This window comes from Cherax quadricarinatus, chromosome 89, assembly GCF_038502225.1.
Source record: "Cherax quadricarinatus isolate ZL_2023a chromosome 89, ASM3850222v1, whole genome shotgun sequence".
Classification (NCBI taxonomy): Eukaryota; Metazoa; Arthropoda; class Malacostraca; order Decapoda; family Parastacidae; genus Cherax; species Cherax quadricarinatus.
Genome location: NC_091380.1, coordinates 8645853 through 8665491, shown reverse-complemented (window position 1 = coordinate 8665491; position 19639 = coordinate 8645853). Strand labels below are relative to the sequence as shown.

The window sequence follows — 19639 nt, the reverse complement described above, 5'->3', positions numbered from 1 at the left end:
TTTTACATTGCTTCACCACTCTCTTAACCTCTCTCTTTTTCTCCATATACTCTTCCCTCCTTGCATCACTTCTACTTTGTAAAAACTTCTCATATGCTAACTTTTTCTCCCTTACTACTCTCTTTACATCATCATTCCACCAATCGCTCCTCTTCCCTCCTGCACCCACTTTCCTGTAACCACAAACTTCTGCTGAACACTCTAACACTACATTTTTAAACCTACCCCATTCCTCTTCGACCCCATTGCCTATGCTCTCATTAGCCCATCTATCCTCCAATAGCTGTTTATATCTTACCCTAACTGCCTCCTCTTTTAGTTTATAAACCTTCACCTCTCTCTTCCCTGATGCTTCTATTCTCCTTGTATCCCATCTACCTTTTACTCTCAGTGTAGCTACAACTAGAAAGTGATCTGATATATCTGTGGCCCCTCGATAAACATGTACATCCTGAAGTCTACTCAACAGTCTTTTATCTACTAATACATAATCCAACAAACTACTATCATTTCGCCCTACATCATATCGTGTATACTTATTTATCCTCTTTTTCTTAAAATATGTATTACCTATAACTAAACCCCTTTCTATACAAAGTTCAATCAAAGGGCTCCCATTATCATTTACACCTGGCACCCCAAACTTACCTACCACACCCTCTCTAAAAGTTTCTCCTACTTTAGCATTCAGGTCCCCTACCACAATTACTCTCTCACTTGGTTCAAAGGCTCCTATACATTCACTTAACATCTCCCAAAATCTCTCTCTCTCCTCTGCATTCCTCTCTTCTCCAGGTGCATACACGCTTATTATGACCCACTTCTCGCATCCAACCTTTACTTTAATCCACATAATTCTCGAATTTACACATTCATATTCTCTTTTCTCCTTCCATAACTGATCATTTAACATTACTGCTACCCCTTCCTTTGCTCTAACTCTCTCAGATACTCCAGATTTAATCCCATTTATTTCCCCCCACTGAAACTCTCCTACCCCCTTCAGCTTTGTTTCGCTTAGAGCCAGGACATCCAACTTCTTTTCATTCATAACATCAGCAATCATCTGTTTCTTGTCATCCGCACTACATCCACGCACATTTAAACAACCCAGTTTTATAAAGTTTTTCTTCTTCTCTTTTTTAGTAAATGTATACAGGAGAAGGGGTTACTAGCCCATTGCTCCCGGCATTTTAGTCGCCTCATACGACACGCATGGCTTACGGAGGAAAGATTCTTTTCCACTTCCCCATGGACAATAGAAGAAATAATAAAGAACAAGAGCTATTTAGAATAAGGAGAAAAACCTAGATGTATGTATATATATATATGCATGTGCGTGTCTGTGAAGTGTGACCAAAGTGTAAGTAGGAGTAGCAAGATATCCCTGTTATCTAGCGTGTTTATGAGACAGAAAAAGAAAACCAGCAATCCTACCATCATGCAAAACAGTTACAGGTTTTTGTTTCACAGTCATCTGGCAGGACGGTAGTACTTCCCTGGGTGGTTGCTGTCTACCAACCTACTACCTATATTATCCCTATATTTTTTTTTTCAACAAACCAGCCGTATCCCACCAAGGCAGGGTGGCCCAAAAAGAAAAACGGAAGTTTCTCTTTTTAAATTTAGTAATTTATACAGAAGGGGTTACTAACCCCTTGCTCCCGGCATTTTAGTTGACTCTTACAACACGTATAGCTTACAGAGGAAGAATTCTGTTCCACTTCCCCATAGAGATAAGAGGAAATTAACAAGGAAAAGAACTAGTAAGAAAATAGAAGAAAACCCAGAGGGGTGTGTATATATATGCTTGTACATGCAAGTACAATGCCTGCACTTCAAAGGAGTGGTTTGGGATATTGGCAGTTTGGAGGGATATGTTGTGTATCTTTATACGTATATGCTTCTAAACTGTTGTATTCTGAGCACCTCTGCAAAAGCAGTGATAATGTGTGAGTGTGGTGAAAGTGTTGAATGATGATGAAAGTATTTTGGGGATTTTCTTTCTTTTTTGGGTCACCCTGCCTCGGTGGGAGACGACCGACTTGTAGAAAAAAAAAAAAAACATGCAAGTGTAGTGTGACCTAAGTGTAAGTAGAAGTAACAAGACATACCTGAAATCTTGCATGTTTCTTCTTTCAACACACCGGCCGTATCCCACCGAGGCGGGGTGGCCCAAAAGAGAAAACGAAAGTTTCTCCTTTTACATTTAGTAATATATACAGGAGAAGGGGTTACTAGCACCTTGCTCCTGGCATTTTAGTCGCCTCTTACAACACGCATGGCTTACGGAGGAAGAATTCTGATCCACTTCCCCATGGAGATAAGAGGAAATAGACAAGAACAAGAACTAGAAAGAAAATAGAAGAAAACCCAGAGGGGTATGTATATATAAATGCTTGTACATGTATGTGTAGTGTGACCTAAGTGTAAGTAGAAGTAGCAAGACATACCTGAAATCTTGCATGTTTATGAGACAGAAAAAAAGACACCAGCAATCCTACCATCGTGTAAAACAATTACAGGCTTTCGTTTTACACTCACTTGGCAGGACGGTAGTACCTCCTTGGGCAGTTGCTGTCTACCAACCTTCTACCTCTATTATCCCTTTATCTTATCTATATATTTTTTTGATGGGATCTTTACTGTCTTTGGTCCTATAATTTCTAGTGTTACATCTTAGATATCTTGTTCCATATTTTTTTTATTTTTTTTTTTTACATTTGTGAAATTACAGGCTGAGCTGAAAACACTACCACTGAGTTTAAATGCCACTCTCACGACTACCTCTGTCAACCTCTTTGTGTATGTCACCTTTCCAGGTTACCAGTTCTCCACTCCTCTGTAAACCTTTTGTATATGTCATCTTTCCGGGTTACGAGTGATAATGATGTGGTGGATAGAGATGAGATTGTTCAGCCTTGATCATCATAATATTGTTTAACCTTGGTCATCATAATATTGTTAAACCTAGATCATTGTAATATTGTTTTGCCTTGATCATAATATTGTTTAGCCATGATCATAATATTGGACTTTTCTGTAACCAGTAGACTTTGTCCATTGTTTCCAAATCAGTTGACCTGTATTACCAGAGTACATTAAATTGAGGGCCGTTAAATCAAGAATTTATTATATTTGCACTTACCTAGTTGAACTTGTGGGGAAAAGGGAGGGTATACTTGAGCTCATTATATGCAGCAACATATCTGGAGTACACTCTATCATATGTTGTAAAATGATTATTTTCTTATATATTTGAAAGTGGGCTAGTAACCCCTTCTGTATAAATTACTAAATTTAAAAAGAAAAACTTTCGTTTTTCTTTGTGGGTTACCTTCCTCGGTGGGATATGGCCAGAGTGTTGAAAATAAACAAAGTACGTATTTGAAGATTGAGACATTTATGCAACATATGGGAATCTTTATTAAGGAAATGTTTCACCACACAGTGACTTCATCAGTCCAATACAATGTGTTCAGTCCATCATTCTTGTAGAAAAGTGCAGCATATGGCCAGAGAAGTGGTGAATCGAAGCAGGAGGTGGTGAGATCACAGTGGAATCATCCACTAGTGTAAGTAGGTCATCGTCCAAAGGTTGGACAAGTATTGAAGAATTCCTTGTATCAAGATCCCATGATCTTGATACATGATGAAGCCACTGTGTGGCAAAACGTTTACTTAATAAAGGTTCCCATATGTTGAATAAGTGTCCCAATCTTCAACTTATTGGTTTTCAAACCAAAAAAAGTATTTGAAAGTTTAAGAATGTAGGAGGATTGCAAGACTATGTGGTAATGTGGAGTTATTATATTCATGTGAACTACAAAACCTATAAGAGATATAGAGCACCTTGAGAACGAGAAATAATCAGGTTTGATCTGGGGAAGTGGAGAGTAGCTCTAGCTCCTTGGATCATAAGCCTTTAAGGGAAGTCTTGTAAGGAAATTTTTCATGTTCAGATGTTTTGTTCCTTCTTTTTCGCATCACCTTGCCCTGGTGGGAAACAGCCGAGTATTAAAAAAAAATGTAATACTTTGATCTCTGCATTATGTATTAGTGTGCAGCAATTTAGGATAACAGTAATTTGTAATTTAGCACATTTTTTAGCAAGATTTAAATTTCTGGAATTGTTCTTAAGAAATTAAGGCCAATTGTTACTCCTCTATAATAGGTTATACTCCCTTGACAGGAAACTGAAGTAAATAAAAAAAGAATGGCTGTTATTAGTGCCAAGGTAAAAACAGCTCACCTACAGAAGACTATCGAAATGGACCGCAAGTCACTTTCCCAGGCCACGAAGGCACACCACTCTCACGCTGACACCATCAAAGATTTGGAGGAGAAACTAGAGGAAGTACAGAAGAAAAGGGCCGAGTTTGAAGTTAAGATCTCTGAGGAAACTGAGAGTCAGGGTGTGTATGCTTTTGAGTCTTCAGAGACCATTAGAGTATATAGGCTGTGTGTAAAGTTAGTCTCTCAGACATTTGCAGCCAAACTCAGCAGACAAGCCTGGCACTAGCAGACTTTCTGTGACATAATCATAGCAAAAGATGTTTATGCACTGATCAAGATATAATGTATCCCTGTCAAAGTCCTACTTTCATTGCTACCATTGGTATATAATGCATCATTTTCAAAGTCCTACTTTCATTGCCACCATTGGTACATAATGCATCCTTTTCAAAGTCCTACTTTCATTGCTACCATTGGTACATAATGCATCCCTTTCAAAGTCCTATTTTCATTGTTACCATTGGTACATAATGCATCCCTTTCAAAGTCCTTCTTTCATTGCCTCCATTGGGTGCATTCAGTTATCATTTCATCAAGGATTGGTGCTGTCCTCCCCTGACTCACATTTCAACTTGCATCTTTTCTTGCTATTTCGTTACAGGCAAAAGTATCGAGCTAGAAGAAGCAAAAGTCAGAGAGTATAACCAACTAAAGAGCACTGCAGCAGCCCAGTCAGCACAGTACATACAGGAGCTGGCCTCTCTTAACCGAGAGCAGAAACTGGACCAAGATCGCCTCAGTAATACCCAGCGGTGTATCTCTGAGATCGAGCATAAAGTGGAACGAAAGGGACACGAGAAAGAAGAGGCACAGAAGAGATTAGAAAAGTTAACTGAGTACATAGATCAGTCTGAAGCAACACTGGAGGATCAGAAGAGGATAAGACAGGTATAGTATATCCAGTGTATCAGGATGAAAAGTTAACTGAGTACATAGATCAGTCAGAAACAACACTGGTATAGTATATCTGGTGTGCTAGGATGCTGTGATAAGTCATATGTAAATACCAGTTCTCTGCCATCCTTTCACATTATTCTAAAATTATTTTATGTAGTATAATGTTATTACTAGGAGCAAGTGGCAAGTAACCCCTTCTTATAAATTACTAAATTTAAAAGAGAAACTTGTTTTTCTTTTTAGGTCACCCTACCTCAGTGGGATGTGGCTGGTTTGTTGAAAAAAAATTGTTATTGTTGCTCTGTTATACAGTGGACCCCCGGTTAACGATATTTTTTCACTCCAGAAGTATGTTCAGGTGCCAGTACTGACCGAATTTGTTCCCATAAGAAATATTGTGAAGTAGATTAGTCCATTTCAGACCCCCAAACATACACGTACAAACGCACTTACATAAATACACTTACATAATTGGTCGCATTCGGAGGTAATCGTTATGCGGGGGTCCACTGTATATTTATACATCAGATCTTTTTTCTTTAATAGGAATTGGCAGACAATGTTACACAAAGCAATGAAAGATTAGAGGTGATCAAGCAGGAACTGGAGAGTGTAACTCAACAGCTGGATGAAGCTCAGACATCCCACCATGATGCTGTCAACCGGAGTAAACAGCAGGAGGTTGTTGAAAAACTTCAGCAGCTGTATCCTGGTGTTTATAACCGTATGGTTAATTTGTGTCATCCCATTCATGAAAGGTACTTATTTTTTTTCTTTTAGCGTTGTCTGTCTCCCACCGAGGTAGGGTGGCCCGAAATTGAAGAAACACTTTTACTTCATAAAAGTTATTCAAACTCCAACAGTATGTCAAGTAAAACTATTGTCTCCATTCACACCTATCTAACATGCTTACACGAGCCTGCTGGATGCTCAAGCCCCTAAAACTCTTGTACCCCCCTCCCCCCCATGCAACCATTCCTGGAATGACTCCTTACCCTTTGACCTTTCACCCCAGATTTATACAACCTCTTCATCAGTCTCCCTCTCTTCATGCCTAAATCACCTTAACAACTCCTCAACCCTCTGAATTATACCCTTCATGACCCCATATTGCCTTTTAATTTCTACGCTCCGAATTCTCTGCATGATATTCACACCTCACATTGCCCTTAAGGATGACATCTCCACTGTCTCTAATCTCATTGCAGCATTCAAAATTCATGCATCACACCCTTATAAAAGTGTTGGTACCAATACAATCTGGTACATTCCTTTTTTTTTTTTACTTCATGGATAAACATTCCACAAATTGCTGGCATGTCTATCCCTATACAGGTCTCCCTCAACATTCGCGAGGGTTAGGGGATCAAGAGCCTCACGAATGTTGAAAAACCGTGAATGTTTGGTGCCCCAATATATTGTAGGGAAATATATTACAATACTGCTTCCTTAACTTGTTGAACCATGAACAATCATAAAATACATGAAAACGTCGTAAATTGTACTAAATATATACATGTTATGCTTTAATAACGTATGTTATTTAATAACATGTATGTTATTAAATACCACAGACTCCACCACTGCGAGTCCCTACTACCCTCCCTCCGACCCCCACAACTGGCAGCCAGCCCTCCCACCACTCAGTGTGGTGAGTGTTTTGTTTGTTCATTATTTGCTATTAAACTACAGAATAAGTAATGTAAACCCATTCATGACTGCATATTGGAATGGCTATTAGGAAAGGTATTAGACGGTGACATCATGTGTTTACTCTTGAACACAGCAAAGAATCGAACATTTCTGCTATTGCTAATAATAACAATAGTAATAATAATAATAATAAATACGATATAATTGAAGAAGGAAATTGTACAAAAATACGAGGGAGTGGTTGACACATCGTCAGTGTGACTTTGTTTATGCTGGAGTGAACATTAGTCTCCCTGCTCTTCCAAACATTTCACAATAATTCAGCGGTTGAGGCAGTGGTATTTAATAACATATATGTTATAAATAATAGTAGTACATGTTATTATTAATTTTTTTTTTTTTTTCAACAAGTCGGCCGTCTCCCACCGAGGCAGGGTGACCCAAAAAAGAAAGAAAATCCCCAAAAAGAAAATACTTTCATCATCATTCAACACTTTCACCACACTCGCACATTATCACTGTTTTTGCAGAGGCGCTCAGAATACAACAGTCTAGAAGCATACACACATAAAGATACACAACATATCCCTCCAAACTGCCAATATCCCAAACCCCTCCTTTAAAGTGCAGGCATTGTACTTCCCATTTCCAGGACTCAAGTCCGACTATATGAAAATAACCGGTTTCCCTGAATCCCTTCACTAAATATTACCCTGCTCACACTTCAACAGATCGTCAGGTCCCAAGTACCATTCGTCTCCATTCACTCCTATCTAACACGCTCACGCACGCTTGCTGGAAGTCCAAGCCCCTTGCCCACAAAACCTCCTTTACCCCCTCTTTCCAACCCTTTCGAGGACGACCCCTACCCCGTATTATTATTAACATGTATGTATTTAATAACATTTATGTTATAAATAATAATAGTACATATTATTAATAACATGTATTATTATTAACATGTATGGTATTAACCCTTTCAGGGTCCGTCCCGTAGATCTACGGCTTTACGGTGAGTGTCCAAACCGTAGATCTACGCCATGAGCTCAGCTCACTCTGATAAACTGTGAGTGGTACATTTGGGCCTAGATATGAGAGAATACATCTATGTGGTATGTGTGCACCACATAAAACAGATCCTGCAGCACACTGTGTATAATGAGAGAAAAAAACTGAAATCATGATTTTTCGATTAAAACAGCAACTTTGCAGTGTTTTTTCGTATGTTTTTTATAGTTGTATTTGCGATTTCTTGGTCTCATTTGATAGAATGGAAGACATATTACAGAAATAGAGATGATTTTGATTGGTTTTAGCACTGGAAATGGCTTGAAACTGAGCTCAAAGTAGCGGAAATGTTAAATTTTTGCCGATATTCAAGAGTAAACAAACGACCTCACACATCTAATACACGTCAGCTGGTGGGTCTAATATACATTCACAAATATGGTGATGATATTTATACAATTATTACAGTATTGCATAACAGTAAATCTTCTATTTTTTGGTGTGAATAAAAATTCATTATGTGAATAAAAAATAAAAATGGAATTTATTTGTAAAGCCTCAAAACATAACTAATGAACAGAGGAAATGTTAGTTTAGTGCCAGGAATGCCTACATTGTTTATTCTGGACCCTATTTTGAAATTGGAATATTTTGAACTTTGTGTTAAATTGGCCAAATTAACAATTTCCGATCACTTTATTTTGTAGTTGAAACAGTTGACTTGGCAATTTCTTGTGCTCAATCGATAGAATAGAAGTAATACTAGTGAAATAGCTAAGAATTTGGTTGATTGGAATAATGTAATTGGCCTAAAATGGGAGTCAAAGTCGGCAAAATCGCCGATTCGTAAATATCGCTGACACATCAAAATTCGCGAGAACATAATTTCGTCAATTCTCCACCAAATTTCGTACATTTTGTTTTATTACCTTCACAAAAAGATTCTCTACGATTTCATGAGAAAAAATAACAAATTTTTTTTTTGAAAATTCTTGGACACTGGTGCGTGACTCCAGATTTGGGCCTTGGACCCTGAAAGGGTTAAATACCACTGCCTCAATCACTGCCTCTACCACTCCAGTCACACTCAATCTACAAGCACCAAACACAATGAATTATTGCGAAATGTTTGGAAGAGCAGGGAGACTAATGTTCACTCCAGCATAAACAAAGCCACACTGACGATGTGTCAACCACTCCCTCGTATTTTTGTACAATTTCCTTCTTCGGTTATATCATTATTATTATTATTATTATTATTATTATTATTATTATTATTATTATTATTATTACTATTGTTATTATTAGCTGTAGCAGAAATGTTTAATTCTTTGCAGTGTTCAAGAGTAAACACATGATGTCACCGTCTAATACCTGTCCGAATAGCCATTCCAATATGCAGTCATGAATGGGTTTACATTATTTGTACTGTAGTTTAATAGCAAATAATGAACAAACAAAACACTCACCACACTGAGTGGTGGGAGGGCTGGCTGCCAGTTGCGGGGGTCGGAGGGAGGGTAGTAGGGACTCGCAGGTGGCGGGAAACTTAAATATGATTTGGCGGCTGGGAATTTGGTGGCTGGGAATTTGGCGGTTGGGAATTCGCGAATGTGTGAAGCCTGTGAAAGTTGACAACGTGAATGTTGAGGGAGACCTGTATATCGAAATACATCCGTATTTAATCTGTCATTGCCACGATTTTGTCACTCATCACGTTACTCTTTTTCTATATTCACTTTTCATTTCCCTCTTTTACCTAGCCTTCCAAATTCTGGGTAAACTATATCATTTTAATTTAGTGCGACTGTTTTCTGGAACTGTGTATGTGTTTGTGCTAGCAGTTTTTATTTTTTGTTACAGTTGTTATGCTTGAATGCTTTTATGTAGGTTCTTATTTATCTTTTTAATGCCAAAAGCAACGAGTGATTTTCTAGGTCAGAGTGGCCTTCAGATCTCATTTGTTCTTTCCATTGGTGTAAATCTCATATATTGTGTTAGCTCATAGTATAAATTTTGTGTGGAATAGGTTGGTAGACAGCAACCACCCAGAGAGGTACTACCGTCCTGCCAAGTGAGTGTAAAACGAAAGCCTGTAATTGTTTTACATGATGGTAGGATTGCTGATGTCTTCTGTCTGTCTCATAAATATGCAAGATTACAGGCATGTCTTGCTACTTCTACTTACACTTAGGTCACACTACACATACATGTACACGTTTATTTATACACACTCATCTGAGTTTTCTTTGATTTTATCTTAATAGTTCTTGGTCTTATTACTTTTCCTTTTATATACATGGGGAAGTGGAATAAGAATCTTTCCTCCGTAAGCCATGCGTGTTGTAAAATCAACTAAAATGCCGGGAACAATGGGCTAGTAACCCCTTTTCCTGTAAAGATTACTAAAAAGAATAAGAAGAAGAAAATTGTCAAAGTGGGAAGTCTGAATGTGCGTGGATGTTGTGCAAATGATAAGAAAGAGATGATTGTGGATGTTATGAATGAGAAGAAACTGGATGTCCTGGCTTTAAGTGAAACAAAGCTGAAGGGGGTGGGAGAGTTTCAATGGAGAGGAATAAATGGGATTAGGTCAGGGGTTTCAAATAGAGTTAGAGCTAAAGAAGGAGTAGCAATAATGTTGAAGGATAAGCTATGGCAGGAAAAGAGGGACTACAAATGTATAAATTCAAGGATTATGTGGAGTAAAATAAAGATTGGATGTGAAAAGTGGGTTATAGTAAGTGTGTATGCACCTGGAGAAGAGAGAAGTGTAGAGGAGAGAGAGATTTTGGGAAATGTTGAGTGAATGCGTGGGGAGTTTTGAATCAAGTGTGAGAGTAATGGTGGTTGGGGATTTCAATGCTAAAGTGGGTAAAAATGTTATGGAGGGAGTAGTAGGTAAATTTGGGGTGCCAGGGGTAAATGTAAATGGGGAGCCTTTAATTGAGCTATGTGTAGAAAGAGATTTGGTAATAAGTAATACATATTTTATGAAAAAGAGGATAAATAAATATACAAGGTATGATGTAGCACGTAATGAAAGTAGTTTGTTAGATTATGTATTGGTGGATAAAAGGTTGATGGGTAGGCTCCAGGATGTAAATGTTTATAGAGGGGCAACTGATATATCGGATCATTATTTAGTTGTAGCTACAGTTAGAGTAAGAGGTAGATGGGAAAAGAGGAAGGTGGCAACAACAAGTAAGAGGGAGGTGAAAGTGTATAAACTAAGGGAGGAGGAAGTTTGGGCGAGATATAAGCGACTATTGGCAGAAAGGTGGACTAGTGCAAAAATGAGTAGTGGGGGGCTTCAAGAGGGTTGGAATAGTTTTAAAAATGCAGTATTAGAATGTGGGGCAGAAGTTTGTGGTTATAGGAGGGTGGGGGCAGGAGGAAAGAGGAGTGATTGGTGGAATGATGAAGTAAAGGGTGTGATAAAAGAGAAAAAGGTAGCTTACGAGAGGTTTTTACAAAGCAGAAGTGTTATAAGAAGAGCAGAGTATATGGAGAGTAAAAGAAAGGTGAAGAGAGTGGTGAGAGAGTGCAAAAGGAGAGCAGATGAAAGAGTGGGAGAGGCACTGTCAAGAAATTTTAATGAAAATAAGAAAAAATTTTGGAGTGAGTTAAACAAGTTAAGAAAGCCTAGGGAAAGTATGGATTTGTCAGTTAAAAACAGAGTAGGGGAGTTAGTAGATGGGGAGAGGGAGGTATTAGGTAGATGGCAAGAATATTTTGAGGAACTTTTAAATGTTGAGGAAGAAAGGGAGGCAGTAATTTCATGCACTGGCCAGGGAGGTATACCATCTTTTAGGAGTGAAGAAGAGCAGAATGTAAGTGTGGTGGAGGTACGTGAGGCATTACGTAGAATGAAAGGGGGTAAAGCAGCTGGAACTGATGGGATCATGACAGAAATGTTAAAAGCAGGGGGGGATATAGTGTTGGAGTGGTTGGTACTTTTGTTTAATAAATGTATGAAAGAGGGGAAGGTACCTAGGGATTGGCAGAGAGCATGTATAGTCCCTTTATATAAAGGGAAGGGGGGCAAAAGAGATTGTAAAATTTTTTTATTTTTATTATCACACTGGCCGATTCCCACCAAGGCAGGGTGGCCCGAAAAAGAAAAACTTTCACCATCATTCACTCCATCACTGTCTTGCCAGAAGGGTGCTTTACACTACAGTTTTTAAACTGCAACATTAACACCCCTCCTTCAAAGTGCGGGCACTGTGCAGTGGACCCCCACTTAACGATCACCTCCAAATGCGACCAATTATGTAAGTGTATTTATGTAAGTGCGTTTGTACGTGTATGTTTGGGGGTCTGAAATGGACTAATCTACTTCACAATATTCCTTATGGGTAAAAATTCGGTCAGTACTGGCACCTGAACATACTACTGGAATGAAAAAAGTTCGTTAACCGGGGGTCCACTGTACTTCCCATCTCCAGGACTCAAGTCCGGCCTGCCGGTTTCCCTGAATCCCTTCATAAATGTTACTTTGCTCACACTCCAACAGCACGTCAAGTATTAAAAACCATTTGTCTCCATTCACTCCTATCAAACACGCTCATGCATGCCTGCTGGAAATCCAAGCCCTTCGCACACAAAACCTCCTTTACCCCCTACCTCCAACCTTTCCTAGGCCGACCCCTACCCCGCCTTCCTTCCACTACAGACTGATACACTCTTGAAGTCATTATGTTTCGCTCCATTCTCTCTACATGTCCGAACCACCTCAACAACCCTTCCTCAGCCCTCTGGACAACAGTTTTGGTAATCCCGCACCTCCTCCTAACTTCCAAACTACGAATTCTCTGCATTATATTCACACCACACATTGCCCTCAGACATGACATCTCCACTGCCTCCAGCCTTCTCCTCGCTGCAACATTCATCACCCACGCTTCACACCCATATAAGAGCGTTGGTAAAACTATACTCTCATACATTCCCCTCTTTGCCTCCAAGGACAAAGTTCTTTTGTCTCCACAGACTCCTAAGTGCACCACTCACTCTTTTTCCCTCATCAATTCTATGATTCACCTCATCTTTCATAGACCCATCCGCTGACACGTCCACTCCCAAATATCTGAATACGTTCACCTCCTCCATACTCTCTCCCTCCAATCTGATATCCAATCTTTCATCACCTAATCTTTTTGTTATCCTCATAACCTTACTCTTTCCTGTATTCACCTTTAATTTTCTTCTTTTGCACACCCTACCAAATTCATCTACCAATCTCTGCAACTTCTCTTCAGAATCTCCCAAGAGCACAGTGTCATCAGCAAAGAGCAGCTGTGACAACTCCCACTTTGTGTGTGATTCTTTATCTTTTAACTCCATGCCTCTTGCCAAGACCCTCACATTTACTTCTCTTACAACCCCATCTATAAATATATTAAACAACCATGGTGACATCACACATCCTTGTCTAAGGCCTACTTTTACTGGGAAATAATTTCCCTCTTTCCTACATACTCTAACTTGAGCCTCACTATCCTCGTAAAAACTCTTCACTGCTTTCAGTAACCTACCTCCTACACCATACACTTGCAACATATGCCACATTGCCCCCCTATCCACCCTGTCATACGCCTTTTCCAAATCCATAAATGCCACAAAGACCTCTTTAGCCTTATCTAAATACTGTTCACTTATATGTTTCACTGTAAACACCTGGTCTACACAACCCCTACCTTTCCTAAAGCCTCCTTGTTCATCTGCTATCCTATTCTCCGTCTTACTCTTAATTCTTTCAATTATAACTCTACCATACACTTTACCAGGTATACTCAACAGACTTATCCCCCTATAATTTTTGCACTCTCTTTTATCCCCTTTGCCTTTATACAAAGGAACTATGCATGCTCTCTGCCAATCCCTAGGTACCTTACCCTCTTCCATACATTTATTAAATAATTGCACCAACCACTCCAAAACTATATCCCCACCTGCTTTTAACATTTCTATCTTTATCCCATCAATCCTGGCTGCCTTACCCCCTTTCATTTTACCTACTGCCTCACGAACTTCCCCCACACTCACAACTGGCTCTTCCTCACTCCTACAAGATGTTATTCCTCCTTGCCCTATACACGAAATCACAGCTTCCCTATCTTCATCAACATTTAACAATTCCTCAAAATATTCCCTCCATCTTCCCAATACCTCTAACTCTCCATTTAATAACTCTCCTCTCCTATTTTTAACTGACAAATCCATTTGTTCTCTAGGCTTTCTTAACTTGTTAATCTCACTCCAAAACTTTTTCTTATTTTCAACAAAATTTGTTGATAACATCTCACCCACTCTCTCATTTGCTCTATTTTTACATTGCTTCACCACTCTCTTAACCTCTCTCTTTTTCTCCATATACTCTTCCCTCCTTGCATCACTTCTACTTTGTAAAAACTTCTCTTATGCTAACTTTTTCTCCCTTACTACTCTCTTTACATCATCATTCCACCAATCGCTCCTCTTCCCTCCTGCACCCACTTTCCTGTAACGACAAACTTCTGCTGAACACTCTAACACTACATTTTTAAACCTACCCCATACCTCTTCGACCCCATTGCCTATGCTCTCATTAGCCCATCTATCCTCCAATAGCTGTTTATATCTTACCCTAACTGCCTCCTCTTTTAGTTTGTAAAAATTATATAGGAATAAGTTTACTGAGTATACCAGGAAAAGTATACGGTTGGGTTATAATTGAAAGAATTAGAGGTAAGACAGAATGTAGGATTGCGGATGAGCAAGGAGGCTTCAGAGTGGGTAGGGGATGTGTAGATCAAGTGTTTACATTGAAGCATATATGTGAACAGTATTTAGATAAAGGTAGGGAAGTTTTTATTGCATTTATGGATTTAGAAAAGGCATATGATAGAGTGGATAGAGGAGCAATGTGGCAGATGTTGCAAGTATATGGAATAGGTGGTAAGTTACTAAATGCTGTAAAGAGCTTTTATGAGGATAGTGAGGCTCAGGTTAGGGTGTGTAGAAGAGAGGGAGAATACTTCCGGGTAAAAGTAGGTCTTAGACAGGGATGTGTAATGTCACCATGGTTGTTTAATATATTTATAGATGGGGTTGTAAAAGAAGTAAATGCTAGGGTGTTCGGGAGAGGGGTGGGATTAAATTATGGGGAATCAAATTCAAAATGGGAATTGACACAGTTACTTTTTGGTGATGATACTGTGCTTATGGGAGATTCTAAAGAAAAATTGCTAAGGTTAGTGGATGAGTTTGAGAATGTGTGTAAAGGTAGAAAGTTGAAAGTGAACATAGAAAAGAGTAAGGTGATGAGGGTATCAAATGATTTAGATAAGAAAAATTGGATATCAAATTGGGGAGGAGGAGTATGGAAGAAGTGAATGTTTTCAGATACTTGGGAGTTGACGTGTCGGCGGATGGATTTATGAAGGATGAGGTTAATCATAGAATTGATGAGGGAAAAAAGGTGAGTGGTGCGTTGAGGTATATGTGGAGTCAAAAAAACGTTAACTATGGAGGCAAAGAAGGGAATGTATGAAAGTATAGTAGTACCAACTTTCTTATATGGATGTGAAGCTTGGGTGGTAAATGCAGCAGCGAGGAGACGGTTGGAGGCAGTGGAGATGTCCTGTCTAAGGGCAATGTGTGGTGTAAATATTATGCAGAAAATTCGGAGTGTGGAAATTAGATGAAGGTGTGAAGTTAATAAAAGCATTAGTCAGAGGGCAGAAGAGGGGTTGTTGAGGTGGTTTGGTCATTTAGAGAGAATGGATCAAAGTAGAATGACATGGGAAGCATATAAATCTATAGGGGAAGGAAAGAGGGGTAGGGGTCGTCCTCGAAAGGGTTGGAAAGAGGGGGTAAAGGAGGTTTTGTGGGCGAGGGGCTTGGACTTCCAGCAAGCTTGCATGAGCGTGTTAGATAGGAGTGAATGGAGACGAATGATACTTGGGACCTGACGATCTGTTGGAGTGTGAGCAGGGTAATATTTAGTGAAAGGATTCAGGGAAACCGGTTATTTTCATATAGTCGGACTTGAGTCCTGGAAATGGGAAGTACAATGCCTGCACTTTAAAGGAGGGGTTTGGGATGTTGGCAGTTTGGAGGGATATGTTGTGTATCTTTATATGTATATGCTTCTAAACTGTTGTATTCTGAGTGCCTCTGCAAAAGCAGTGATAATGTGTGAGTGTGGTGAAAGTGTTGAATGATGATGAAAGTATTTTCTTTTTGGGGATTTTCTTTCTTTTTTGGGTCACCCTGCCTCGGTGGGAGACGGCCGACTTGTTGAAAAAAAAAAAAAACATAGAAAATCAGTTGTGTGAACATAATAATGAAAATTTTCATTTATCTGTAACAGATATAAACTTGCCATCACAAGAATCTTTGGCAAGTACACAGATGCCATTGTCGTTGACACGGAGAAGACAGCTCAAAAGTGTTTGCAGTACCTCAAGGATCAGGCTGTGGGCCGAGAAACTTTCCTTCCGCTTAACTATATTACTGTGAAGCCTCTCAAGGAAAGGCTAAGGAACATAGCAGAGCCAAGAAATGTAAGGCTACTCTATGATCTCGTGCGTTACAATCCTCCGGAAATACAAAATGCTGTGCTTTTTGTGGTAAATAGTGTACTTGTTTGTGAGACTGTTGAGGATGCTGCAAAAGTGGCCTATGAGATGGAGGATGGACATAAGTATGATGCTGTGGCTCTGGACGGAACCTTCTTTTCCAAATCTGGCCTCATTACTGGAGGTACTTGTGAATTGGAAAGAAAGGCCAGGAAATGGGACGAGAAGCATCTGTCCGACCTGAAATCGACCAGGAAAAAGTTATCAGAGGAACTGCGAGAAATTACAAAGAAGTCTTACAAGAGATCCGAACTTAACACAGTTGAGGCTAAAATTGAAGGCATTGAAACTCGACTCAAGTATGCGAAGATTGACAAGGATTCCACAGAAAAACTGGTTTTACAGCTACAGAAAGACCTAGATAGCCTAACAGAAGAACTGCATGGCTTTCAGCCACAGCTGCAGGATATAAATAAAACTATGGCAGAGCGTGAGACCCTCATCAGTGACACAAAAAAGAAAATAAATAGTGTAGAAGATGTCGTCTTTGCCGACTTTTGCAACTCTATCGGAGTCGGGAACATTCGTCAGTATGAAGAGCAAGAGCTGCAGATCCAGACTGATCATGCCAGCCGGCGTTTGGACTTTGAAAAGCAAAAAAATCGTATCCTAAATCAATTAGAATATGAAAAAACACGAGACACGCAGAAAGCCGTGGAAAGATGGGAACGCACTCTGAAAGGTGATGAAAAGATTCTGGAGGAAGCCAAGCAGGTAGAGCAGAAAAAGGTAGGTTAATAGTACCATTCACTACTTCACGTTCACTCCAAACTTCCCTTCAACAAAGTTGCCTTGATGCTGGTGAACAGATCTTGATCCAAGGACTTGGAGCTTCCTTAGATCAAACCTGATTAACTCCCATTTCCCAGGCACTATATGACCCTTAAATATGGCACTTTGCCATAAATATAATAATTACTGAACTTGTATTATGTAACTATGGTTGAATAAATTATATAGTACATGTACTTTATAAAATTTATCTTTTTTCTTCTTTGAATATTTCAATGGGCTCTAGCATTAATAGGGTAAAAGGCTCTTGATCATAGGAACTAGAGGTGCCTTCCTCTTCCTTGGAATGAGCCTTTTTATCTCCCATTATCGATGTGCTGTGTGACCCCCCTTGTTAGTGCTTCAACACTAATATTATAATGATCAGTCTGACCTGTGTTTCGGGTTTTATCTGGAATGTTTTCACTTGAAAAGACGGTCTGAACTTTACACTTAAAATCTTTTACAAGAGGACTCCGCATTTTTGGCGCCCTCTTTTCAGTGTCCCACTTTTTCGGCATTTTTCAGTTGAGCCATTGTTCATTACGTATTGAGAAAAACGATGTACAGTGGACCCCCGGTATTTGATATTAATCCGTTCCTGAGAGCTCATCGTATACCAAAATTATCGAAAAGCGAATCAATTTTCCCCATAAATAATGGAAATCAAATTAATCCGTGCAAGACACCCAAAAGTATGAAAAAAATATTTTTACCACATGATGAAATATTAAGTTTAATGCACACAAACTGAGGAAGACATGCACAATTTGTAGTACTCTACTAACAATAGAATACAAAACACTTAACTTTAATGAAGATCTGGTGATGATTGATGGGATGGGAGGAGGGGAGAGTGTCGAACTTATTGTTTAGAAGAGGAATCCCCTTCCATTAGGACTTCAGGTAGCAAGTCCTTTTTCGGGGTTACTTCCCTTCTTCTTTTAATGCCACTAGGACCAGCTTGAGAGTCACTGGACTTGTGTCGCACAACATATCTGTCCATAGAGGCCTGTACCTCTCGTTCCTTTATGACTTTCCTAAAGTGGTTCACAACAGTGTCATTGTACAGGTTGCCAACACGGCTTGCAATAGCTGTGTTAGGGTGATTTTCATCAAAAAAGGTTTGCACTACAAGCCACTTTGCACACATTTCCTTAATCTTTGAAGTAGGCAACCTCTTCAGTTTCTCTATCCCCTCCTCCGAAGCAGTTTCCTCAGGTCTGGCCTCTTGCTGTTGAAGATGATCTAGCAGCTCATCAGTGGTTAGTTCGTCATTGTCCTCCTCCACCAACTCTTCCACATCCTCCCCACTAACCTCCAACCCCAAGGACTTCCCCAATGCCACAATGGATTCCTCAACTGGCATAGGATTCCCAGGGTTAGCCTCAACCCCTTCAAAATCTCTTTTGTCTACACATTCTGGCCACAGTTTTTTCCAAGTAGAGTTCAAGGTCCTCTTTGTCACTCCCTCCCAAGCCTTACCTATAAGGTTTACACAATTGAGGATATTAAAGTGATCCTTCCAAAACTCTTTTAGAGTCAATCGAGTGTCTGTGGTCACTTCAAAGCACTTTTGAAACATAGCTTTTTGTGTACAGTTTCTTGAAGTTGGAAATGACCTGCTGGTCCATGGGCTGCAGGAGAGGAGTGGTATTAAGAGGCAAAAACTTGACCTTAATGAAGCTCATGTCCCCAGAAAGTCGCTCTGCCAAGTCTGTACGATGACCAGGGGCATTGTCTAGTACCAGGAGGCACTTAAGGTCTAATTTCTTTTCAGTTAGGTAATTTTTCACATTGGGGGCAAATGCTTGGTGTAACCAGTCATAGAAAAAGTCCCTAGTGACCCATGCCTTACTGTCTGCCCTCCACAGCACACACAAATTAGCCTGAACGCTCTGGGAGTTTCAGAGTGATACACCAATAAAGGCTTCACTTTGCAATCACCACTTGCATTGGCACACATCAGAAGAGTAAGCCTGTCTTTCATAGGCTTATGTCCTGGGAGTGCCTTTTCCTTCTGAGTAATGTAGGTCCTGCTTGGCAATTTCTTCCAAAACAGGCCTGTTTCGTCACAATTAAACACTTGTTCAGGTTTCAAGTCTTCACTGTCTGTAATCCTTGAATTTCTTCACATATTTTTTAGCTGCTTTTTGGTCCGAACTGGCAGCCTCACCATGCCTAATCACACTATGTATGACACTATGATTCTTAAATCTTTCATACCAACCTTTGCTGGCCTTAAATTCACTCACATCAGCACTAGTTGCAGGCATTTTTTCAATTAAATCCTCATGCAACTTCCTAGCCTTTTCACAAATGCTCTCTTGAGAGATGCTATCCCCTGCTATCTGTTTTTCATTTATCCACACCAGTAACAGTCTCTC

At 39.6% G+C, this 19639-nt stretch overlaps 1 protein-coding gene across 3 annotated transcripts in view; it reads left to right on the top strand.

The window, feature by feature from the left end:
• LOC128697300 (structural maintenance of chromosomes protein 1A) overlaps positions 1 to 19639 on the top strand; it is an 81799-nt gene that overhangs the window by 21828 nt on the left and 40332 nt on the right. For all 3 annotated transcript variants that reach the window (XR_011394567.1, XR_011394566.1, XM_070104153.1), the window contains exons 6-9: positions 4193 to 4415; positions 4898 to 5184; positions 5740 to 5951; positions 16214 to 17210. Coding sequence is in view for 1 of the 3 variants with exons in the window: in XM_070104153.1 (XP_069960254.1) it covers positions 4193 to 4415; positions 4898 to 5184; positions 5740 to 5951; positions 16214 to 17210 (1719 nt within the window). In the remaining 2 variants the exon portion in view is untranslated. The remainder of the gene's footprint in view (positions 1 to 4192; positions 4416 to 4897; positions 5185 to 5739; positions 5952 to 16213; positions 17211 to 19639) is intronic.